Source organism: Anguilla rostrata, chromosome 2, assembly GCF_018555375.3.
Source record: "Anguilla rostrata isolate EN2019 chromosome 2, ASM1855537v3, whole genome shotgun sequence".
Lineage (NCBI taxonomy): Eukaryota > Metazoa > Chordata > Actinopteri > Anguilliformes > Anguillidae > Anguilla > Anguilla rostrata.
The window spans coordinates 71,914,153-71,939,922 of record NC_057934.1 but is presented as its reverse complement, the minus strand read 5'-3'; the positions used below and the strand labels follow the sequence as shown (position 1 = coordinate 71,939,922).

Genomic DNA, 25,770 nt, shown 5'->3' with positions numbered 1-25,770 from the left:
AGCTCACAGCATAAGGCTACATAAGGTTACATAAGGAGCTCACAGCATAAGGCTACATAAGGTTGCATAAGGAGCTCACAGCATAAGGCTACATAAGGTTACATAAGGAGCTCACAGCATAAGGCTGCATAAGGTTACATAAGGAGCTCACAGCATAAGGCTACATAAGGTTACATAAGGAGCTCGCAGCATAGTTCATAAGAGCTAAGCATAAGGCTGCATAAGGCTACATAAGGAGCTCACAGCATAAGGCTGCATAAGGTTACATAAGGAGCTCACAGCATAAGGTTGCATAAGGAGCTCACAGCATAAGGCTACATAAGGAGCTCACAGCATAAGGCTACATAAGGAGCTCACAGCATAAGGTTGCATAAGGAGCTCACAGCATAAGGCTGCATAAGGAGCTCACAGCATAAGGCTGCATAAGGAGCTCACAGCATAAGGCTGCATAAGGTTACATAAGGAGCTGACAGCATAAGGCTACATAAGGTTGCATAAGGAGCTCACAGCATAAGGTTACATAAGGAGCTGACAGCATAAGGCTGCATAAGGTTGCATAAGGAGCTGACAGCAATAAGGCAGCATAAGGTTCATAAGGAGCTCCAGCATAAGGCTACATAAGGTTACATAAGGAGCTCACAGCATAAGGCTGCATAAGGTTACATAAGGAGCTCACAGCATAAGGCTGCATAAGGTTACATAAGGAGCTCGCAGCATAAGGCTACATAAGGAGCTCACAGCATAAGGCTGCATAAGGTTACATAAGGAGCTCACAGCATAAGGCTACATAAGGTTACATAAGGAGCTCACAGCATAAGGCTACATAAGGTTGCATAAGGCAGCTCCCTGGCTCTTTTTTGGCTGTCAGAACAGTCGGGGAACAGAGCTCCAGCTGGTTTAACAAGACAATCTGCAGTCAAATTTTTTACAAAAGGAGGCCCCAAGCTGTGGGATCGAGGGTCAAGTTTATAGCAAAACGGTGGTCAAAGTATAGGAGTCGAAGGAAAAACGGAAACAAGGCTGGTTACACAGGAGCTCACGCAGCCAGGCCAGTGCTACAAGAGCGCTCACAATGTCACAACGTTCATGTTATAATTTAGCCTGCTTTGATGTATCAGTTCACTAGTTAATCGCATAGGCACGTTCCTAGGCTCCGTACAGTTACATCGCGCTCAGCATAGCGCAAGGAATGAAAGAGCTACGCGCATAAGTTGATAGACTCCTGGCACGGTCAGAGCCACCTGTGATATTCTGACCGACGGAAACCTTCCGCATAAGGCCTGATTGGCTACTAGACTCCGCTAGGCTGTAAGGGTCGCAAGATCAGGTATAGGAGCTCAGCTGCTACAAATTGCATAGCAGCCTGGCTCGGTGTCGTGAATGAACGTGTGACCGGAGTGGCGTGGGCTCATGGAGTCACAGTTGCCTTGTGAATGGGTGAGTGTGTGGCCACTGTGGGTCAGGTGCTGCACCCCTGCTGGTTCTGACCTCTGGGACGTGGAGGACACTTTCCGGGCCTGTTTTGGGTACGTTCGTCCCCTCAGCAGTCTGAGTGTCAGTCGTTATTCAGTGGTATTGAGGGGTAGTCCTCACCCCCATTTTAAAGATTTTCTTCACTGCAGAGAGGGGGGCGTTTTTCAAGATGACTGTGATATGCGATGGCTTGGCTGTGTGTTTGGTTGGGTGTGGGTTCACCTGTGTGTACGTGGTTCACGCTTCCCTGTGTGTATGTGTGTGTGTGTGCGAGTTTGTGTGTGTGGCAGTCTGTGTGTACGGAAGTGTCACTAGGCTAGGTGGGAATGCGATATCCGTGAATCAAATTAAATCAGGTGTTTTTTTTTTTTTGTGACACTCACAAACATGTCAAACTCCTGTTTCTGTATAGGAACCCAGTTGTACGAGTGAGTGTTTAATTGGAGTTATTTTTAGAATAATTGTATGGCAGGAAATGATTTGCGTCATAGTGCTACTTTGGGTGTGTGTGGGGGGGGGCAAAGACAATATAAAGATGACTGTTCTTATGTTAAAGGGGCGGAGTCTCCCCCCCCCCCGATCCGCCAAAAAGAATAACACTAAAGATAGCCCTTTTCCCACTGGGAGGTAGCAAAATTTAATCAGATCACAATATTTTTAAACACTCAGGCCAGTGTGTTATAATATAGTCACTTTTCTTTTGGGAGCTCTGACATCACATATGATATTAATATAATATAATAATTAATACAGCTTTTATTTATAATTCATCAAAGAAGTTTTTATTTCAAAATAAATGCTTCTGAAAGATCAGCACTTACTAGAACAAAAAGAAAAGATGGGAGAGTGTTTATATTAATCATTTTTCTTTTTTTTACAAAATAATTGTGTGATAGTGGTAAGGTGCTCTTTAGAAAAAGGTTTCTTCTCGTTGTGATTGTATGTGCTGGGTTATTAGCAGCGAAACAAGCAAAGCTAAACGAAATGGAAACTAACGTTTGTCTGCAGCCGCTAAAGTGTGTTTTCAAAGGAACGCCGTTTGATTGTGAAGCACTATTACGCAATGCCCTGCTTTCATGCGTTTCATGCGGCTACTCTGTTCATTAAAAAATTTTCAAGCTCCAAAGCAAAAACTAGACAAATAAAATTGGGAGAGCACTTTGAAATTACACAGTGACGGAGTGTAGCACAGTGGGTAAGGAACTGGGCTTGTAACCGAAAGGTCGCAGGTTCGATTCCCGGGTAAGGACACTGCCGTTGTACCCTTGTACCCTTGAGCAAGGTACTTAACCGAAATTGCTTCAGTATATATCCAGCTGTATAAATGGATACAATGTAAAATGCTTGTGTAAAAAGTTGTGTAAGTCGCTCTGGATAAGAGCGTCTGCTAAATGCCTGTAATGTAATGTCATTTTGAGGGAGGTGCTTTAATGTGCTTTCCTTTTTTTGTGTTGAGTTTCAGCTCTCCGGGAAGAGATGTTTCAAAAAGCTTCGCGGCTACACTTAAGATAAACGAGAACGCCCTCACAAACTCAACCTGAATCAGAACCCACATTATCCTCTCTAAGTGTATAATGTGGTTTTGTTTGTGTCAAACTATCCAGATAAACTATATTTAAAATGATAATAATAATAATAATAACCCCCGTCTTTCACTTTTCCCCTGTATGTCACAGTGTGCAGTTCTAATTTTGGTATTCGTAAGTGGCTGTTTTGTCACAAAATGGAGGCTGAACATAAATAACTCAAAGTGACATAAAGCCTCCTCTCCAGTCACTGAGAGCGGGTGGCTTGCGGTCAGAATGACCTCCTTCCGGGGGCTATAGCCCTTCGGTCGAGTTGACCGCAGTGTCACTCGTTTCGCTGAGTCGAGCGTTTGGGGTTATGGTGCCCACGCGTTTTTTAAAAAAATATCATTTTAGGTTTATGTGATTCGTTTATTTATTTATATTTTCCCATTCCAGATTTGGCTACAAATTTACAAAGTGGGCTAATTCTTAAAAAAAAAAGACAACACTAATTGAATAAATTAGTTGTAGCCTGTATATCCGTATTTTTTGACGCCAGCAGGTTCTTAAATAAGTAAAAAAATAAGAAAAAAAAAAGTAAAAATGTATTCAGAAAATTAGAATTTATGTCTGACGCAAACGACAAGGGGCAAACAATATCCAAATAAATAAATAACAAAAACAGCTAATGTCATATTTTGTGTGTGCATGTGTGACACATAAGTTTTTATGTATGTTTGCCAGCTCAGATATTCTGGTGCGTTTTTCCCGCATTTAAAAGATTAATCGCCTTTTATTGCGTCCCCCTGCCTCCTAACGGCCCCCGCCTTCGATGGGGCAGTGACGGGCGAAGTTCGGGAGCTGGAGCTGGTGTCTTTTAATCTTTTATTTTTAGGAGAGGTGTGCAACAGAAGCGCCCACAAACATGTCAGTGTTATGTCAATAACTGAGCTGAAATGTCATAAAAGTATTCTTTCATATTTAATCGATAGCTTGTTTAAATGACCGGCGTCCTATCAGCAGTGTTAGTCATTAGCAAGCGAGTAAATCTGTATCTGGGGAAGGAGTTCTGTCTGTGTGTCTGTCCTCAGCATCAGACTGACTCACCCCAGCACAAACATGCCTGTGTGTGTACGTACAGAATGTATGTGTGCGCGTGTGTGTGTGTGTGTGTGTGTACGTGTGTGCGTGCGTGTGTGTCTGCGTGTTTGTGTGTGTGCATGTTTGTGTGTGTGTGCGGGTGTGTGTGTGTGGGCGCGTGTGTGTGTGTGCGGGCGCGTGTGTGTGTGTGCGGGCGTGCGTGCGTGCGTGCGTGCGTGTGTGTGTGTGTCTGCGTGTTTGTGTGTGCGTGCGTGCGTGCGTGCGTGTGTATGTATGTGTGTGGCCATGTGTATGTGTGTGTAGGTGCTTGTGTAATGAAGCAGAGGGCTCTGGGGATGAGTCACTCAGTGTTTTTTTATACATTGTGATGTGACTTTGTATGTAAGAATACTTTATTTATAGAACTTTACTTTCAGAGTTCCTGTGTGTGTGTGTGTGTGTGTGAGAGAGAGAGTGAGTGAGTGAGTTATGTGTGTGTGTGAGAGAGAGAGTGAGTGAGTGAGTTATGTGTGTGTGTGTGAGAGAGAGAGAGTGAGTGAGTTATGTGTGTGCGCGTGCGTGTGAGAGAGAGAGTGAGTGAGTTATGTGCGTGTGTGTGAGAGAGAGAGTGAGTGAGTTTTATGTGTGTCTGTGTGTGTGTGCGCGTGTGTGTGTGAGAGAGTGAGTGAGTTGTGTGTGTGTGTCTGTGTGTCTGTGTGTGTGTGTGTGTGCGCGTGCGTGTGAGAGCGAGAGTGAGTGAGTTATGTGCGTGTGTGTGAGAGAGTGAGTGAGTTATGTGTGTGCGTGTGAGAGAGAGAGAGTGAGTGAGTTATGTGTGTGTGCGTGTGTGTGAGAGAGTGAGTGAGTGAGTTATGTGTGTGCGTGTGTGTGAGAGAGAGAGTGAGTGAGTTGTGTGTGTGTGTGTGTGTGTGTGTGGCGTGTGTGGTGTGCGTGGGTGTGTGTGTTGTGTGTGTGGTGTGTGTGCGTGTGTGTGTGTGTGTGTGCGTGTGTGTGTGTGTGTGTGTGTGTGTGGTGTGTCTGTGTGTGTGGTGGTGTGGTGTTGTGTGTGTGTGTGTGTGTGTGTGTGTGAGGATGAGTTATGTGTGTGCGTGTGTGAGAGAGAGAGAGTGAGTGAGTTGTGTGTGCGTGCGTGTGTGTGTGTGCGTGTGTGTGTGTGTGTCTGTGTGTGTGTGTACATGCATGTGTGTACAGTGCGTATTGGAGGAGCACACTGAAGCCTGAGTATTGGTCATGGTGGCTCGGCCGGGTGAGAGAGGCAGCAGCTCAGAGGGGACAGTGGGAGAGCAGCTGTGCCTAACGAGGCCTAATGAAAGTCATAATGCCCGGCCGTGACAGCATGTTCCATTCCCCCCGCGCCTGCGCGTTAGCACAGCGTGTTCCATTCCCCCCGCGCCTGCGCGTTAGCACAGCGTGTTCCATTCCCCCCGCGCCTGCGCGTTAGCACAGCGTGTTCCATTCCCCCCGCGCCTGCGCGTTAGCACAGCGTGTTCCATTCCCCCCGCGCCTGCGCGTTAGCACAGCATGTTCCATTCCCCCCGCGCCTGCGCGTTAGCACAGCGTGTTCCATTCCCCCCGCGCCTGCGCGTTAGCCCAGCGTGTTCCATTCCCCCCGCGCCTGCGCGTTAGCACAGCATGTTCCATTCCCCCCGCGCCTGCGCGTTAGCACAGCATGTTCCATTCCCCCCGCGCCTGCGCGTTAGCACAGCGTGTTCCATTCCCCCCGCGCCTGCGCGTTAGCACAGCATGCTCCATTCCCCCCGCGCCTGCGCGTTAGCACAGCGTGTTCCATTCCCCCGCGCCTGCGCGTTAGCACAGCGTGTTCCATTCCCCGCGCCTGCGCGTTAGCACAGCGTGTTCATTCCCCCGCGCTGCGCGTAGCACAGCGTGTTCCATTCCCCCCGCGCCTGCGCGTTAGCACAGCGTGTTCCATTCCCCCCGCGCCTGCGCGTTAGCACAGCATGTTCCATTCCCCCCGCGCCTGCGCGTTCGCCCCGACCCATAAACCCCGCTGAGGGCCGCGCTGCCCAATCAGAGCGGGGCCAGGAGGGGAAGGGGGAGGGTGTTACGCAACTGACTGAGGGGTTACTGAGGGGTTATGGTGGGGGCAGGGGGTCACAGCAGAGGGGCCCCCCCATAACCCCCCCGCTCTAACCCTCTGCCCCCCTATAACCCCCTGCCCCCCCCCCCCCGCTGTAACCCCTCTGCCCCCCTGCTGTATCCCCCCCCCCCCCTCGTAAGCCCTGCTGTTTTCCAGTCCTTCTTGGTGCCTCTTTATCGCGGGTGCCTGTCGCTCTGTACCTGACTGTGTTTCTCACTGCTGAGCATATGGCTCATGGCTCACTGCGTTTATTTTACACGGCCCCTCGTTCCTCATCTTCGTCAGCGGAGCCCAATCGTTTCGGACGGCGCCGTACACGTCCACGCAGAAACGCTGAACGCGGTGTGAGTCAGCGCTCGCCGAGCGCATCTGCACCCCTCTCGCCTCTTTCCCAAACCTGCTCCCGTGGCTTAAAATAGGCCTCGATCTACGGCGTCCCGGCGACCGACCAGCAGCCAATCAGAATGGCCGAAAGGACAGGAGAGCGAGCCTGGTTAGCTGGGAAAAGGTCAGGCCGTCAGTTGGGCCTGAAAGGCTGATGTAGTGCAGTTTCAGGGTTTCAAGTTTCCTCACATCATCCCTACCAGTTCCATGCTAGTTAAACCCAAGATTTCAGTGATTTACTGGCCTGTGAGTGCTGTCTGAATTGGCGAATAAAGAGAATAAAATGAGAGGTAAATTAACTGTAAAAAGTCTGTAGAACAGAGTCGAGGTGAAAAATACATGTTACCAAGGAAACCTGAAAGACTGGTCCTTAGTGAAACTCACTGCCATACACGATTTCACACACACACACACACACACACTAATTACACACACACTCACAAAATACACACACATAAAACACAAAAAACACACAAAACACACGCATGCACACACTCACAAAATACACACACATAAAATACAAAAAAACACAACACACACACACTCACAAAATACACACACACAAAATACAAAAAACACACAAAACACACACATGCACACACTCACAAAATACACACACACTTAAAATACAAAAAAACACAACGCACACACAAAATACAAAAAACACACAAAACCCACGCATGCACACACTGACAAAATACACACAACACACACACATGCACACACACTGACAAAATACACACGCATAAAAAACACACACACATGCACATGAGCACACACACACACACACAATACCCAATCACAAACAAAAAATACATACACACACACATAGATACGTGCACACATGCACAAACACAATACTCACAGTATGCAGTTTAAGATGGATGTAATGTAACGTAATATAAAGATGGATGGAAGGATGGTGATGTACGAAAGGCTGGAACGCAGAGCAGTCAGCGGGCAATTGTAATTCCTGGAGTTTTTCATTTTCAGTGTTCTCAGAATGCAAGGAGAGTCGTGGTAAAGCGTGTAATATAAAACATGTCTTGCTTTTGTTCCATTTCTTCAAATAGAAGCTCAGAGGTTTTTTTTTCTTTTTCTTTATATCTCCTTTCAGTTTTTTTTCTTTCCGTAACTTCATGTTGATAAAGACATCAGTTTGGCTGTGGCTCTTAAGGGCTTCAGATGGAAGCAGAAGGAAATTGCGTTTGTGTGTGTGTGTGCGTGCGTGCACGTGTGTGTGCCTGCTGTGTGTGTGTGTGTGTGTGTGTGTGTGTGTTCAGGAGTCGTTTTGTAGTGTCGTCTCAGTGTTGCTTCACAGAGCTGTATTGTAGTGTTGTCTCACAGTGTTGTTTTGTAGCGTTGTTTCACAGTGTTGTCTCAGCTGTTTTGTAGTGTTGTCTCAGTTCTTCTGTAGTGTTGTCTCTCAGAGTTGTTTTGTAGTGTTGTCTCAGTTGAGGTAAACATTCCCACAAGGCACATTTTTCCAATTTCCTAGACGTTGCTTGAATGTTGTCTTGAAAGTCACTGGGAACATTTCAGGAAGAGCCTTAGGACATGTATGATATGTCATTCATATTCATTTCTAACAGGAATGTTTTACGACGTTAAACAAATTGAAAAAATAAACGGGCGCCATCAAGAGATGAATGAATGAATGAATCATTGCATTTATATAGCACTTTTCCGAACGCTCAATGTGCTTTGCAATGATGAAGGGGAACTCACCTCACCCACCACCAATGAGTAGCACCCACCTGGGTGATGCACCAAAGCCATTTTGTGCCAGAACGCTCACCACGCATTAGCGAAGGTGGAGAGGGAGAGAACATTTTTTTTTTGCTAATTTAATCAGGGGATGATTAGGTGGCAAGTTGGAGAGAGCCAGATCTGGGAATTTAGCCAGGACATCGGGGAGCCTCCTACTGTTTGCAAGAAGTGTCATGGGATCTTTAATGACCACAGTGAGTCAGGACCTCGGTTTAGCGTCTCATCCGAAAGAAGGCATCTCCTACTGCACAGTGTCCCCGTCACTGCACTGGGGCATTGGGGTTTATTTGACCAGAGGGAAGATTGCCCCCTGCTGGCCCATCCAAGTACTAACCAAGCCCACCCTTGCTTAGCTTCAGCCATTCAGCAGGAACAGGGTGCATGGTGGGATGCTTAGCTTCAGCAGGAGCAGGGTGCATGGTGGGATGTATAGCTTCAGCAGGAGCAGGGTGCATGGTGGGATGCTTAGCTTCAGCAGGAGCAGGGTGCATGGTGGGATGCTTAGCTTCAGCAGGAGCAGGGTGCATGGTGGGATGCTTAGCTTCAGCAGGAGCAGGGTGCATGGTGGGATGCTTAGCTTCAGCAGGAGCAGGGTGCATGGTGGGATGCTTAGCTTCAGCAGGAGCAGGGTGCATGGTGGGATGCTTAGCTTCAGCAGGAGCAGGGTGCATGGTGGGATGCTTAGCTTCAGCAGGAGCAGGGTGCATGATGGGATGCTTAGCTTCAGCAGGAGCAGGGTGCATGGTGGGATGCTTAGCTTCAGCAGGAGCAGGGTGCATGGTGGGATGCTGGCTTCGTGTGGGATCGCGGTTTTTAATGTGGACCCTGATGCAGTCTCGTGTTCGGCGGATATGTCGCCCCAGAGCCTCCGACCCCTCGCCTTTGAAAGCGACCCCTCCACCGAGGCACACGGGCCCGCCGTCCGCTTTCAGAGCGCTGTTCACCCGCGGCTGGGATCGGGAGAGCTGCGGAGTCCTTGAATGAACCAGTGGTTATCCCTCTCGAACCCGCCTCCCCCAGCAGTGGATCAGCGTTGCTAATTGCTCGCCTCTTTTGCAGGCAGGAAGGATTCGATACTAATTGGGTGAAGTGCTTTTCTTGGAGATGCAGGGAAAAAAAAGCCCTTAATCCACACCGGTCTCAGGTCACGCCTCCCAGTCTGATTTGATGGTGGCTTTGCTTATCCCTGGCATTAGCAGAGTTTTTTTTGTTAGCCATATTAAATATGCTTTCTCTGGAGTCCTGTTGGCTGAAAGCGTGTGCTAAATTCTGTTTTAAATTGTGCATCGTGGGAGCTTGTTACCAGCGTTAACCTCAGGTGAGAGGTACTGCGAGCTATGAAACCAGGCTTTTAATCCTAAAAGCAGCACCAGACACAGTTCCTTCTCGCTGCGTGATAAAAATGGCACTGAACGTGGTGCAGGCCGGCTACAGCTAAATGAAAAGGTTCGCGACGGTTTTGTCAGATTGGTTGTTTTCCCTCCGAACTTATCAAATTTCTGTTTCAAATAGCACAGTGACTATGAGGCAAAATTCACGTTTATTTCATGTGTTCTTTTTTTAAGCAGACACTGAACTATATTACAAAAATGCCTATTTAAAGTCAGCATAAGTATTGGGACATAGTACATTTTGACAAATTTAACTTGTGCTTGACTTGCAAGGTCGGTATTTTGTTGCATATCCCTTACATTTGATGACTGTATCAAATCTGAAGCCAGCTACTTCTTACCATGGACAGGTGCTGTGCTTTCAGGGAACAGATGAAACATGTCTTGCTTTTGTTCCCGTTCTTAAAATAGAAGCTGAAAGGTTTTTTCTTTTTTTTTTCTTTATATCTCCTTTCAGTTTTCTTTCCTTCCATAACTTGACATTGATGAAGACATTAATTTGGCTGTGGCTGTTAAGGGCTTTAGATTGAAGCAGAAGGAAATTGTGTGTGCGTGTGTGTGTGTGTGTGTGTGTGTGTGTGTGTGTGTGTCTGTGCCTGTGCCTGTGCCTGCTCTGTTTGTGTGTGCGTGTGTGTGCGTGTGCCTGCTGTGTGTGTGTGTGTGTGTGTGTGTGTGTAAGCATGCGCACATTTGCATATGTGTGTTTGAGTATGATAGTGTGGTGTGTCCACCTATGCAAGTGAGTGTGTGCGCGAGTACATGCTGTGTGTGTGTGTGCGTGTGCCTGCTGTGTGTGTGTGTGTGTGTGTGTGTGTAAGCATGCGCACACTTGCATATGTGTGTTTGAGTATGATAGTGTGGTGTGTGTCCACCTATGCAAGTGAGTGTGTGTGTGAGTACATGCTGGGAGGCAGAAGGATACTGTGCTTTTCTAAGAGTTGTCTTAGTGTTATCTGTAGTGTTGTTCTGTAGTGTTCTGTGGTCAGTGTTCTTTTGTGGAGTTGTTTTGCCTCACAGTGTTGTTTTAGGGTGATTTCTCACAGTGTTGTTTTGGGGTGTTGTCTCACAGTATTGTTTGTAGAGTTGTCTCAGTGTTGTTTTGAGGTGTTATCTCACAGTGTTGTTTTAGGGTGTTTTCTGTCAGTGTTGTTTTGTAGTGTTGTCTCACAGTGTTGTTTTGCAGGTTTGTCTCAGTGTTGTTTTGCAGTGTTGTCACAGTGTTGTTATGGGTGTTTTCTCTCAGTGTTGTTTTGCAGTGTTCTCTCACGGTGATGTTTTTGCAGTGTTCTCTCACAGTGTTGTTTTGTAGTGTTGTCTCACAGTGTTGTTTTGCAGGTTTGTCTCAGTGTTGTTTTGCAGTGTTGTCACAGTGTTGTTATGGGTGTTTTCTCTCAGTGTTGTTTTGCAGTGTTCTCTCACAGTGTTGTTTCCTTTCACAGGTGGCCAGGTGGGAGCACCGAACGCGGGGCCTGACCAGGCTGTTTGGGGGTCCCTACCTGGCGTGTTACTCCCTGGGGTTCCTCATTATCCTGCTCAATGTGTACCGCAGCCACAGGTCAGCAAGTGTGCATTTCTAACACTTCTGCACAGTGTGTTAGTCTTACTCTAACTCTCCCTAACACTCCTGCACAGTGTGTTAGTCTTACTCTAACTGTCCCTAACACTCCTGCACAGTGTGTTAGTCTTACTCTAACTCTCCCTAACGCTGCTGCACAGTGTGTTAGTCTTACTCTAACTGTCCCTAACACTCCTGCACAGTGTTAGTCTTGCTCTCCACAATGCTGCTGCAGTGTTGGTCATTGTCCATAATGTGAAGCCATGCTTTAAACTGCCCTTAGATCTGCCCTTAATTCCACCAGCCCATTTGCCCCCCCCCCTCCTGCCACCCCCTGCTTACAGGCAGTGAATGTAAGAAAATACCATGGCAACACCTTGGCCTTTTTTTTACGTAGATGAGATGAGTTGGTGCCTGGTTAGGGTGCATTAGAGGTGGGGGGGGGGTGATTATTATAGCTTTTATTCCTCAGCACTGCTGACACTTTTCCTCAGAAAAAAAAGAGAGCCATTTTTATCCATCTGCTTCCCTTAATAAGGTGTGTTTAGCACGTCGCCATGGAGATGAGAGAAGCTCTGCTGTTGCCGTGGGTGTGACGGTCTCTCGGCACACGGTCAGCGCGCCGTGTGATTGGCTGCCTGTCAGAAACGGAGCTCTGCAGCCGTGTGATTGGCTGCCTGTCAGAAACGGAGCTCTGCAACCGTGTGATTGGCTGCCTGTCAGAAACGGAGCCCTGCAGCGAGGGGGGGGGGCGGGGTGGGCGGGGGGGGGGGGCTGAGAGGCGTCGCCTGTTCCAGCGGGGAACCGGAGCAAGGCGCAGTTGGGTTACAGTCCGTCCGACCCATAAACACCCCCCCCCCCTTATACATAGGACGGAGTGTAGCACAGTGGGTAAGGAACTGGGCTTGTAACCGAAAGGTTGCAGGTTCGATTCCCGGGTAAGGACACTGCCGTTGTACCCTTGAGCAAGGTACTTAACCGGAATTGCTTCAGTATATATCCAGCTGTATAAATGGATACAATGTAAAATGCTATGTAAAAGTTGTGTAAGTCGCTCTGGATAAGAGCGTCTGCTAAATGCCTGTAATGTAATGTAATGTAATACATACCAACTTTCGTACATTGGGTAACCTGTGTCCCACGTTTTCCTTGAGAGTTGGGGGCGTGACGTCAACAGGGGTAGCCGTAGACCGTGCCTCGCGTTTCCGCCATTTCGCCGTTTAGCTCCTTCAAAGCGGCACGCGCATTTGCACACGGTACCAACCGCCTGAGCGTATTCCAGGCCTGGTCGCTCTCACATGGGGACTGCGGACGTGGGCCCCAGTGCTGAGGGTCCCCAACTGATGGTCGTGCGGTTCATAAACTCATAGCTTGAGGCCATGGGGGGTGCAAAAAGGAAGTAGAGAATGCGGTAGCACCAGGAAGCGAATGGGACAGGGGATATAGTTTTAGGGTCAGCGTAGGTATGACAAGCACGCCCGTGTGATTGGTACAGAGATCAACATTCGCTGAGCCAAGGTCTTGTTTAAACTGGTGTGTTTTCAGTATTTGGTGGAAGGGGGGGCTTGGGAAAAAAATGGTTGTGGCCATGAGCAGGACTAATTTAGGGAGAGGACAATATGTTACCAAGTAACCTATATGTTACAGACACATCTCTGATAAATACAGTGAGTTTCATAATGTTTGGCAGAAAGAAAGCCAGGCGATATGTCAAATATTATTCTAATATAAGATATCATTTTGTAGCGGAAATGGATTATTATACTGCCATTTTTTTGAGGGGCCAAATCAGCTACTTGAAGGCCCGCCCAGTCCACTGCGGGACTATGCAGCGTATAGTAGGGGTAAGCTATCTGTTTAACAGATGTGGAGGACTGGAGCATTGGGCTAGGGGCGACATACAGTACTGTGCAAAAATCTTAGGCACCCTGGATTTTTAAATATAATATATAGTACATATTTGGTCTTAGGTGATTATTTTTTATTTTCTGCATTAGTGTGCCAGTAGAAAAGAGCAAATTTGAGATTTCCAAACATGAATTTTCCACAAAATGAAATTTTACAGATACATTTTTGTATTTTATTAAATAAAGTAATATTTTAAGTAATAGACTACTTTTCAGATAAAAACTTGATCAAGGGTCTCTGGGATTACCTGGAGAGCCAGAAGCAAGCAAAACAGCCAAAATCTGCAGAAGAACTGTGGCAAGTTCTCCAAAATGCTTGGAACAACCTAATTGCCGATTTTCTTATAAAACTGCCAGACAGTGTACCTAAGAGAATTGATGTAGTTTTAAAGGCGAAGGGTGGTCACACCAAACATTGATTTTATTTAGTAACTATTTACGGCTCTTTATATTATTTTTTCGATATTTTTAACCTTTCATTTCATTATTTTTGAAAGCATCTTAGCTGTGCAGCATTTTTTTACTGGTGCCTAAGACTTTTGCACAGTACTGTAGCTCAGGAGCTGAGAGCGGTTGACCTGCAGTCGGAGGGTTGCCGGTTCGATCCCCCGCCCTGGGCGTGTCGAAGTGTCCCTGAGCAAGACACCTAACCCCTAATTGCTCCCAACGAGCCGATTGGCACCTTGCATGGCAGCCTTTCACCGTTGGTGTGTGAGTGTGTGTGTGAATGGGTGAATGAGAAGCATCAGTTGTAAAGTGCTTTGGATAAAAGCGCTATATAAATGCAGTCCATTTGCCATCCATTTACAAGTTCCATTTTCAAGTCTGGTTCATTTGTGTTATTGTTAACACTGCACGCACTACTAGCATTTTTTAAACAGTTTTTTTAAAACAGAGTACTTTTTCTAGGTCTCTTTAATGAACAGAGCTATTTCTTTACCTTTTTTATATCTTGTTTTGATAGCTACCACCATCAGGAGAAAGCTGTTCCAAGGTTGACTCTGGCTTTTGAATGAGCCCTGTTGGCCTGTGTCCTAGGCTAAAAATTTGTAAGAGCAGTGAGAGTAGGTGAGACATTTGCCGTACACTAGAGTCAGGACCCATGCACACCAACATAAAAAGGAATACTTGGAAAAATGACTTTTATGCTTAAAGAAGTGTTTCTGTTGGTTTGCACTTTGTTTTGTGTGTGCTTTTTACACATTCTGATGTGCATAAAAAAGGAAGGGGGTGAGCTGCAGGAGTGATTAGAACGACCCTTCAGTCACCCTTTGAAAATGGCCAATGTAAGAGCGAAGCGAATCCAGGCAGTCCTTTCACATGGAGACCTGCAGTTTATTAAAAAAAACAAACAAAAAAACACTTTAGTTAATTGTTGTGAGTTTTTTAAATTTATTTTTTAATGTGCTCAGCCGAACTAATGACCAGCTTTATTAAGTTCAGTTCTCTCCACATGAGTGTCTTGATTTTCTTTGCTTTGTAATTAAATCAAGGGCTTGAAAGTTCTTGGAAAAAAGCGTCCAACATTTGGACACGGGTACAGCACTTGATTCTAAAGCAGAATGCACGCTCTACACAAAAAGGGCTGGTGGGACATTTTGTTTTCCTGTGATATTGAGGTCATTTTCTGTGAGGATTTATTGATCTGTTGAACAGTTTGAGCGGGTATGACAGGAGTTTCCAGAGCCCTCGTGGGCTGTGTGAAGGTTCAGTTATCCTGCTAAGCTGAAGACCAAGGTCCCCCAGCCAATGGGGGATCAACCGCTCGTCATAGTAACTGCACGCATCCCCGCTGTGATAGGCCGATTGGCGCTCACCGCTGAGTCCGACATGTTTTCCTTGCTTGTTTAGCAGCCCGGAGCCAATCAGATATGTAGCGCTGCTCTTGCGCTGATAGTTGCGCTGTATTTACCTGTCGTGCTGTGTGCCGCAGCGCATGAAATTATTCCAATGGCACGTGCTCGTATGTGTGTAAAACATTTTTTAAATAAACACAACTATATAAATATAGTGAATGTAAAAATATAATCCCTAAAAATATGACTTGAAAATATTTGTAAAGCTTGCCAATGTGGGGGACCAAAACTCAGAGACAAATTTTCCCTCATGATTTCGAGGTGTGTAATTTGTATGGACGTTTGCTGTGCGGTATTTTGTCATTTTTCTTCACCTGTGAGGTATTTTTATGCTGGCAGACGTGCTAGGTTCTCGTTGAGCTGTGCCAAAAATTGTATTTTTGGGTCCAGAAAAATAGAAATGCGAGCGTTTGCAGAAGCGTCGGAAGTCATGTTCTAGACGATGTTCACTGCGGCAGGTTCTGTTTTTACACGTACCGAGTGTATTTTTACATTTTCTCGTTTTATTTCTGCGAATCTTGGTTTGGCACGTTCAGGCTTTTGGCACTGAATTCGCTCTCGTATATATTGGCAGCGGAAGCTTTGCTTTCGTGCTGCGGCACCTGTTGAACGAACGCATGAAAGTATATTATCCTCCCAGAAGAGCAGTGCATGTAATCATGCTGGTGTTTGTCTGGACTCTTATTCATGCTGGTGTTTGTCTGGACTCTTAGACATGCTGGTTTTTGTCTGGACTCTTATTCATGTTGGTGTTTGTCTGGACTCTTATTCATGCTGGTGTTTGTCTGGACTCTTATTCATGCTGGAGTTTGTCTGGGCTCTTATTCATGCTGGAGTTTGTCTGGACTCTTATTCATGCTGGTGTTTGTCTGGACTCTTATTCATGCTGGAGTTTGTCTGGGCTCTTATTCATGCTGGAGTTTGTCTGGGCTCTTATTCATGCTGGAGTTTGTCTGGACTCTTATTCTTGCTGGAGTTTGTCTGGACTCTTAGTCATGTTGGTGTTTGTCTGAACTCTTAGTCATGCTGGAGTTTGTCTGGACTCTTATTCATGCTGGTGTTTGTCTGGGCTCTTATTCACGCTGGAGTTTGTCTGGGCTTTTATTCATGCTGGAGTTTGTCTGGGCTTTTATTCATGCTGGAGTTTGTCTGTACTCTTAGTCATTTTGGTGTTTGTCTGGACTCTTATTCTTGTTGGAGTTTGTCTGGACTCTTAGTCATTTTGGTGTTTGTCTGGACTCTTAGACATGCTGGCGACTTTCTAAAAATGATTTAGTTTTACGTGTGCATGCTTTTTCTGTAGTGTGACATGGATTTCTGGTCGTCTGTTCATTGTAATGTGTGTCAGGGTCGTGGGTACTGTAGCTGTGCTTTGTGTGTGCCCTGCCAGTATGTATGCACAATGTTGTATGTCATCGGAGGGGACTCGATTTTCTATTCAACCTGTTTACAAATATTCTTTGACTTCCTATTGATTTATTCTTCCTTTCATGGAAATATACCAACAAAACAGATGCCCCCACCCCCCTCCCCCAAATAGCAATGAAGTAGTCCCTCTGTTCATACATACATAAAATATTAATTTAATTTTTGACTCTGTGTGGGTGTGTGTGAAGGTAACTTAGTCATCGATGTCAGTGTGGAAGGAAAGTGGGTCAGATGTACAATCCGTAGCGGCTGAGATTTTCTATAGGCTATTCTGCGATGGCGTTCGCCTAGGTAAGCCACTGGCTGACCTTCTGTCCTGTGCCTATCCCAGAATTCTGCATTCAGCCTTTTTTCCCCTTTAAGGTGTGAGATCAGACACATGCGATTAGAATGTCCTTAATGGAACATTCTAATGCTGATGTCACAATCACTACTGTTAATTCAAAGCAATGGAGTTCCGCAGCACTGACGCAAAACATTCCAAAAAACCTTCTCTTCAAAGGGATAAAACTGAAATGTTTTGGAGGCTGCATGACCACAGTGTTGCTAGATGCGTCCACGTGTGCCTCGGCAAAGCCAGGATGAGCTCACTCACTCATTCACTCACTCACTCACTCACTCACTCACTCACTCACTCACTCACTCACTCACTCACTCACTCACTCACTCACACACACTCACACTCACTCACTCACTCACTCACTCACTCACACACTCACTCACTCACTCACTCACTCACTCACTCACTCACTCACTCACTCACTCACTCACTCACTCACTCTCACCACCACCACTCATTCACCACTCACTCACCACTCACTCATTCACCACACCATTCCACATCCCCTCATCCAGTACCAAACACCCCATCCCATCCACTCCAAAAAGGGGTAAAATAATAGAGATAAAGTGAAGTAAAATAGGGACAAACAGAAAAACAACAGATAATAGAGACAGAAAAAAGACGAGCAATAGTCAGATGAACACCAGACAGGCGGGATACAAGCACAAAATGCAACAAGAGCACAAACCTAACGACCGGTGCGCACACAAAGTGCAAGGCAAAATTGGCAGCGACAGACATTTGGCATTAGCAGGATGGAACACACCATTAGGAGTGGAAACAGTAGCATGTTTCTGAGACAGACTCCATTACACGGTCTTTTAAGGCAGCTGCAGGGATAAAATTGTCCGGTTTAGTGCTTTTTCTGAAGGCTGCTCTTGTCCCTGGCAGCTGAGAACTTTAAGGATGACCGACCCCATGAAGTTCACTCTGTGGGGACGCTGAGCTGTACGGGATCAGCAGACTGAGGAATTAACAGATCATGCAGATGTGAAGGGGTTAGACCCAGCACAGGTAGGCTAGGTGTCACTGGATACAAAGGAATGCGTGGGATTGGATGAGCAGGAGGGCAAGGTCAAGTCTAAGAAAAAGCCTGATTTAACCCTTTAAGGCGTGAGATCACAAATGTGTGATTAGAATGTTCTTCATTGAACATTCTAATGCTGATGTCACAATCACTACCAGTGACTGAAAGCAATGGAGTTCTAGAACACTGACTTAGGAAAAAAACAGAGAAAAAACACATTCCGAAAAACTTCAAAGGGTTAATAGAGTGCTTTGTATCCGTTTTGGAGAGTAGTTTTCTTTTTTTTCCTTCTAACTCGGTGTTCTAGAACCCCATTGCTTTCGGTCGCCAGCAGGGATCGTGACGTCGGTGCTGACAGTAGCGATGCTGCAACCAGGACGATTAACAGCAGGGCCCTCTTATGAAAGGGAAAGTGCCGGCAAAGACGTCTGCGGCCGAGGTTTTGAATTCAAAACGTGCGCATTTCCATTTCAGTGAGCTTGCAGAACGCATTCCTGGTGCAGCAACCCTGGTGATGCGTCCGGGAGTTTATTATAATTCTGTATAAACAAAAAAGAATCCACTCCACCGTTACTGGCTGGAGGGGAACGGAAAGTGGCTGCCCATAAAAATAAAAAACGAAAGTAGTCCATCTTCAGAATTGAGTCTATTTATACGAACTGCATGTGTCTTTAAATCTAGTCTAGTCTCGCTGACGCTTAAAGAGTTGGCCCATAGATTAGAGTCTCACCGCTCTCCATCTACTAGGACAGAGGTTCCCATCCCCACTTGACCACAGAGCCAGAGAGAGAGAGAGAGAGAGAGAGAGAGAGAGAGATGGAGGCAGAGAGAGAAGTGTAGAGAAAGACCGGTGAAGCATATTTGAATTTGAAAGTGTGGGAGTTGAGAGTGGGAGTGATGGGGTAGAGAATGAGGAGAACGGTAGAGAGAAAGCAAGGCTTCTGCTTCTGTACTGCTGGCTTTCCGCCCTGAACACTTGAAATAATTTCGGAGCGGAAGCCGGAAGAAAAACGGAGAAGGCAGAAATTCGTCATCGTTCCCCGGGCCTGCACTCAAGCCTGAACCCCCGGCGTTCAGCATTAAAACCATGTGATTTCAGATTCTGCAGGCGGTGTGAAGAGACCAGTTTCAGTCTTTATTTCTCACTCAGAGTTGACCATCAGTAAGTCAAATTGCTGGCTGATAGCAGTCTTTGTTTCCTGGGCAGGGTTAGACTCGCAGAACTTTGTGTGTGCCTTTTTTTTAAGATGCAGCTTCCACGCTATACTGTCCATTCATACCAATAAAGACAGAATAGTGGGTTGGTATAGGGATTAGTATAGGACAGTGGTTCCCAACCCTGTTACTGGAGATCTGCTCCCTCCTAACCTAACGAAGCACACCTCATTCAACAGCTAGTGGCCTCATGAGCTGCTAATTAGTAGAATCAGGTGTGCCAAATTGGGATTGAAATGAAAACCCACAGGATGGCAGACCTCCAGGAACATGGCTGGGAACCACTGGTATTGGACTAGTGTCGTGGTTGGCATCGATGATGGGATTAGTATGGTTGCTGGTTGTGGCTAGTGAGAATATTTTGTTTAGGGTAGTGTTGTGGTTGGGGCAGGATGAGGTTTTAGGTTTATATTTGTGCCTGGTTTAATTTTTGGGTTGATACTGGGATTAGTATTGTGGTGTTGGGATTAGTGTTAGGATAGTGCTAGCGTTATGGATAGTGTTGGGGTTATTGATGTTGTTGAGTTTAATATTGGGGCTATGGATGGTGTTGGTGTTATTGATGGTGTTGGGATTAGTATTGGGCTTATTGATGGTGTTGGTGTTATTGATGGTTTTGAGGTTAGTATTGGAGCTATGGATGGTGCTGGGGTTAGTATTGGGGTTATTGATTGCATTGGGGTTAGTATTGGGGTTATTGATGGTGTTGGGGTTAGTATTGGGGCTATGGATGGTGTTGGGGTTAGTATTGGGGTTATTGATGGCGTTGGGGTTAGTATTGGAGCTATGGATGGTGCTGGGGTTAGGATTGGGGTTATTGATTGCATTTGGGTAAGTATTGGGGTTATTGATGGTATTGGGGTTAGTATTGGGGCTATGGATGGTGTTGGGGTTAGTATTGGGGTTAGTATCGGGGTTAGTATTGGGGCTATTGATGGTGTTGGGGTTAGTATCGGGGTTAGTATTGGGGCTATGGATGGTGTTGAAGAGGGAGGCAGCCGAGCTGTTTTATAAGCGAGCGGGGAGCGGAGTGGGAGAGATGACCTCTTTATCGCAGAGCGTGATTGAGACACGGCTGAGTGAGATTGCTTCTGTTTTCGCTCTTAAACTCTCGCTGACGTCAAAGAATCTGAGCCGCCGATGAGAGCTGAAGCCTAGCGTCTCCAAGGAGAACCCTTAACCCAGATCTGCGCATGTAAATGTAAAAGGAACCCTTAACCCAGGTCTGCGCATGTAAATGTAAAAGGAACCCTTAACCCAGGTCTGCGCATGTAAATGTAAAAGGAACCCTTAGCCCAGGTCTGCGCATGTAAATGTAAAAGGAACCCTTAACCCAGGTCTGCGCGTGTAAATGTAAAAGGAGAAAATGCTGTTGAAAGGCGGGTGTTATAAATCCGGGGACAGCAGGGTGTGTGACTGACAGCAGTTGCTGGTGGAAGCCCCTGGTGGGGATTTAGGGATGCTGACTGGTATCTGGAGAGAAGAAGTTGGGTCCCTACCAGTATGATCTCTGTCGTTGGGCCCTTGAACAAGGCCCTTAACCCAGCCGACTGCTCCAGGGGCTTTACCCCTGTTCTCTCTCTCTCTCTCTCTCTCTCTGGCCTCTCAATTCAATTCAATTCAATTCAATTCAATTCAATTCAATTCAATAAGCTTTATTGGCATGGTAAGGGTACACTTACATTGCCAAAGCATTCACTCACATGACAAATATAACAGACAGGCAATAACAATTTAACTACAATAAACAGAAAAAATATAAAATCCAGACAATCCACAGAAATAAAATTCTACATCTAGAACATAACGCATACAAAATGTCAATGAACTATAAAAATTTTACTTTTCTGGTGTCAATGTTACTCCCTGTCCCTCAGTTTGTGGCAAGTGGCAATGTATTGTGCTGCCAAATCTACACATTCCCTTCTTTCTCCCAAAAGGAATGGCAGCTTCTCTGTCTCTGAGTGCATTTCAAATTGTGGGCAGATTTTTTTTCATTTTGAGGAAGAACAGTGACCTTGTCTCTCTGTATTTCTCACATTCTGTGAGGAAATTAAGCTCTGTCTCCACCTCTTCAGTGTCACAAAGTGAGCACAACCTGTCCTCTCTGGGCAGCCAGGTCTGCCGGTGTCTACCTGTCTCGATAGCCAGGTTGTGTTCACTGAGTCTATATCTTGTCAATATTTTCCTTGTTTTTAAATCTTTCACTGTGGTCAGGTAATCTGCCACTGTGTACTCTCTTTTTAGGGCCCAATAGCATTCTAATTTGCTTTGTATTTCTGTTTGTGTGTCTCAATAGGTGATGTAATTTTCTTTATGTTTTGCTATAATTTGGTTGACTCTAATTGTTTGTATGTTGCTGTTTTGAGGCTGCTTTGTGTTAGTAGGGGTTAATGAACTAAGCTTCAAGCCTAGCTGGCTGAGGGGACTCTTCTTTGGCTCTCTCTCTCTCTCCACTTGCACCTGTTCTCTCTGGCCTTTCTCCCAGACTGCCCTTGAAAAAGAATGAATGAATCATTGTGTTCATATAGCACTTTTCCAAACGCTCAAAGTGCTTTACAGTGATGAGGGGGAACTCACCTCACCCACCTGGGTGATGCATGGAAGCAATTTTGCGCCAGAGCGCTTGCCACACATTACCTAAGGTGGAGAGGGAGAGAACATTTTTTTAGCCAATTAAATCAGGGGATGATTAGGTGGCAAGTTGGAGAGAGCCAGGTTGGGAATTTAGCCAGGACACCGGGCACCCCCCTCCAGTGCAACGAGTGTCTTGGGATCTTTAATGACCACAGTGAGTCAGGAACTCGGTTTAACGTCTCATCCAAAAGAAGGCAACTCTTACAGCACAGTGTCCCCGTCATTGCACTGGGGCATTGGGGTTTATTTGACCACAGGGAAGATTGCCCCCTACTGGCCCACCAACACCACTTCCACTTCGTTTTCCCAGGTGGTCTCCCATCCAAGCCCACACCTTCTTAGTTTCAGCCATTCAGAAGAGAAACACGTTCTCAATGGATAATGGTAAAAAAAAAACAAAATAAATCTCTTCTCTGTGTACGGAGCAGGCTTTCGGTCATATCAGTCCTGGGGGAATTAGCACACTATAGTGGTTAGGAACCCGTCCAGAGGCTGCGGGTTTGATTCCCGGGTTGACCTTCTGCCCTTGGCCTTCACTTAACCTGGATTTCTCTAGTAAACGTAAAATGTAACCGGCGTGTGAATGGTGTTGTCCTCCCGGTGTGTGAATGGTGTTGTCCTCCCGCGTGGATGTGTTGCCTCCGGTGGTGAATGGTGTTGTCCTCCCGTGTGTGAATGGTGTTGTCCTCCCGGTGTGTGAATGGTTGTCCTCCGGTGTGTGAATGTGTTGTCCTCCCGTGTGTGATGGTGTTGTCCTCCCGGTGTGTGAATGGTGTTGTCCTCCCGGTGTGTGAATGGTGTTGTCCTCCCGGTGTGTGAATGGTGTTGTCCTCCCGGTGTGTGAATGGTGTTGTCCTCCCGGTGTGTGAATGGTGTTGTCCTCCGTGTGTGAATGGTGTTGTCCTCCCGGTGTGTGAATGTGTTGTCCTCCGTGTTGAACGGTGTTGTCCTCCCGGTGTGAATGGTGTTGTCCTCCCGGCGTGAATGGTGTGTCTCTGTTGTGGGCGGTAATGCCCGCGCTTGTGTTTGAGGCAGAGCAGTCCTTTCGGCCCGCGCCAGCGCCTGGGCTCCGTACGTCATCGTTTGTTTGCTCACCGCTGTCACCGAGCGGAGACACACTGACCCACAGACCCACAGACCCAGAACTGGGGAATGGGGTCAGTCCCACACTGGAGCCTCACGCCGGGGGGGGGGGGTGGGGGGGGGGGATCCTCGTTGGGGCCTGGTGGGTGGGGGTTCTTCAGGGAAGCAGTTCTTAATTTAATAATACAAGTTCTTTATAATAATAGTATTAATCAAAATTATTATTATTATTACCAAACAGTATATAAATAATATAAACAAATTGAATGTAATAACGTCCTGAACTCGTCTTACCTAGAGGAGTTATGATTCACACTTACATATGTGTTTGGCGATATTTAAGTGAGGACTGCAATGCACACGGGCTTACATTCATGCGCTGTACCCCAGCTAGTACCAGCCTCATCAGATTTCTACTGTGAGGTCTCCGTTGTCATAGTGACTATAGGCTTGTTTATGTTTCCGAGGGAAAATTACCATAACTGGAAATGAGTTTTAATTTACACCAGGCTGCCCAGAGGAGTAAGTCTATGACCGGGTTCCTCCTGACATTTCTCCCCATTTGGGAGTTTTTTCTCCCCACTGGGGAGTTTTTACTTCGCTTGTTTGCGTTGTTTTTACTTCGCTTGTTTGCATTGTTTTTACTTCGCTTGTTTGCATTGTTTTTGCTTCGCTTGTTTGCATTTTTGGGGTCCAGGCCTGATTTCTTTGCCAGTTTGCCTTCTGCTGCTCTGTAAAGCATCTTTGTGACGGTTTTCTGAGAAAAGAAAAAAAAAGCGCTATACAAAAGCAAATTGATTTGATTTGAGCTATCGAGAGGCGAAAACGCCGTTGGTCGTCCGTCCCGGGGGCTTAAAGGCGTTACCCTATTTGAGTAAAAACCTAAAGGAAGGAAAACAGAATGAAGCAAAAGACTGAGACTGAAAGCACATCTCCCCGACCAGTGTGCCAGACGTCAGCAGACGCTATCATAGCCATAATGATAATGGCGGTCCATCGTAATAATAATAATAATAATAATAATGATTCTCTTATTACTTTATGCTGGCGTTTAATTTTAGCGCGCGGAGGGCGATCGCGTTGCCGTAATCGGGGCGCGGTGGACGCGGAAACGGGGCGCCGGGGGGGGGCGGGGGGGTGATTTACGGGCGGTGAGTCACCGAGTAGTCGCTTGCACAAAAGGGGGACGGAGTGAAAGAGAAGTGGGTTAATAAGCCGGCCGCTTCGCGCTTACACAAGGGCCCGCCGGCCCGCCCGCCCGTGACGGACGCTCTGTTTTCCAGGACCGCTGAGACCCTTCCAGAACGCGGTCTCTCTCCAAACTGTGACCACTTCCTTCGCCTCTTACTCCTCATCTCCTGTTTCTAAATAAGAATGCTATGCGCCTTCTTCTTTACGTCGTATTCACTTCAATCAAACATGATTTGTATCACCGCTTTTAGACCGGTAAATGCTGTTCAAATTGCTTTCCGTGCAAGTGCAGATGTGATTGCCGGCGAGCAGTGTTCAGTAAGAATAAATACATGTAAAATGACGGCGTTGAGCACTGTACAGCGTGTTACACATTTGTGCAATGAACGCTAACAGGGATAACACAGGCTTGTAAATGGAGGGATAACACAGGCTTATGAATGGAGAGATAACACAGGCTTGTGAATGGAGAGATAACACAGGCTTGTGAATGGAGGGATAGCACCGGCTTATGAACGGAGGGATAACACAGGCTTGTGAATGGAGGGATAACACAGGCTTATGAACGGAGGGATAACACAGACTTGTGAATGGAGGGGATAACACAGTCTTGTGAATGGAGGGATAACACAAGCTTGTAAATGGAGTGATAACACAGGCTTGTGAATGGAGTGATAACACAAGCTTGTGAATGGAGGGATAACCCAGGCTTGTAAAAAGAGTGATAACACAGGCTTGTGAATGGAGGATTACAGAGCGATTGTGAATGGAGGATTACAGAGCGATTGTGAATGGAGGATTACAGAGCGATTGTGAATGGAGGATTTCAGAGCGATTGTGTGACTTTGTGAAGAGGCTTTTGTTTTCTCTGTCCTCCCACGTTTTGCTTTGTGTATCATGTGAGCATGCTCAGGTATTTCAGGATCCCAGCAGACCACGTTGAGAGCAGTCGTCCCGTGCTGAGCAACTGTTCTAGAAAAATAAAACGTAACCCTATAATAATGACAATTCTTTTCTCCCTTTTTCTTCATCCATCTTTCCCTCTCTCCCCCCTCTCTCTCCCCCTTCCTTTCCCTCTCTGTCCCTCCTTCTCTCTCTCCCTCTCCCCCTCTCTCTCCCCCTCTCCCTCCCCCTCTCTCTCCCTCCCTCTCCCCCTCTCCTCTCCCTCCCTCTCCCCTCCCCTCTCTCTCTCCCCTTCCCCCTCCCCCTCTCTCTCCCTCCCCTCTCCCTCTCCCTCCTCCCCTCCCTCCTCCCCCTCTCCCCTCCCTCTCCCCTCCCCCTCTCCCCTCCCCCTCCCTCCCTCTCCCCTCCCTCCCCCCTCCCCTCCTCCCTCTCTCCCTCCTCTCTCTCCCTCCCCCCCCTCTCCCCCTCCCTCTCCTCCTCTCCCCCCCCTCCCTCCCCTCCCCCCCCCCCCGCAGTATCACGGTGGCTATGCGTGCTCGGGCAGGTGGGAGGTGTTGGACAGCGCGGGAGCATTCTACGTGGGTGCGGCTCTGATGGCCTCTGGCTCCGCCCTCGTGCTCAGCAGCTTCCTGGCACTGGGGTTCACCGGAACCTTCCAGGGTGAGAATTCCGGAGAGGGTTCGAGGCTCGCCCTGGCACCTTCTGAGCTGCCCCCCTTCCCTATCTGTGACCCCCCCCTCTGCTTCTGCCTGTCTGACTGAAGCAGAGCACAATACAAAGCCACTAGTGTTTGGCACTATTGCTGCATGTGTGTGTGTGCGCGCGTTTATGTGTGTATGTGTGTGTGTGTGTCTAACGAAATGTAGCTTTATTTGTTTTGATACTATGTGAACAAATCCT

At 46.9% G+C, this 25,770-nt stretch overlaps 1 protein-coding gene across 1 annotated transcript in view; it reads left to right on the top strand.

The window, feature by feature from the left end:
* Positions 1 to 25,770, top strand: part of pemt (phosphatidylethanolamine N-methyltransferase) — a 46,543-nt gene that overhangs the window by 8,354 nt on the left and 12,419 nt on the right. Inside the window, 3 exon segments of the mRNA XM_064324372.1 lie at positions 11,165 to 11,280; positions 25,386 to 25,411; positions 25,414 to 25,530. Of these exon segments, the coding sequence (XP_064180442.1) occupies positions 11,165 to 11,280; positions 25,386 to 25,411; positions 25,414 to 25,530 (259 nt within the window).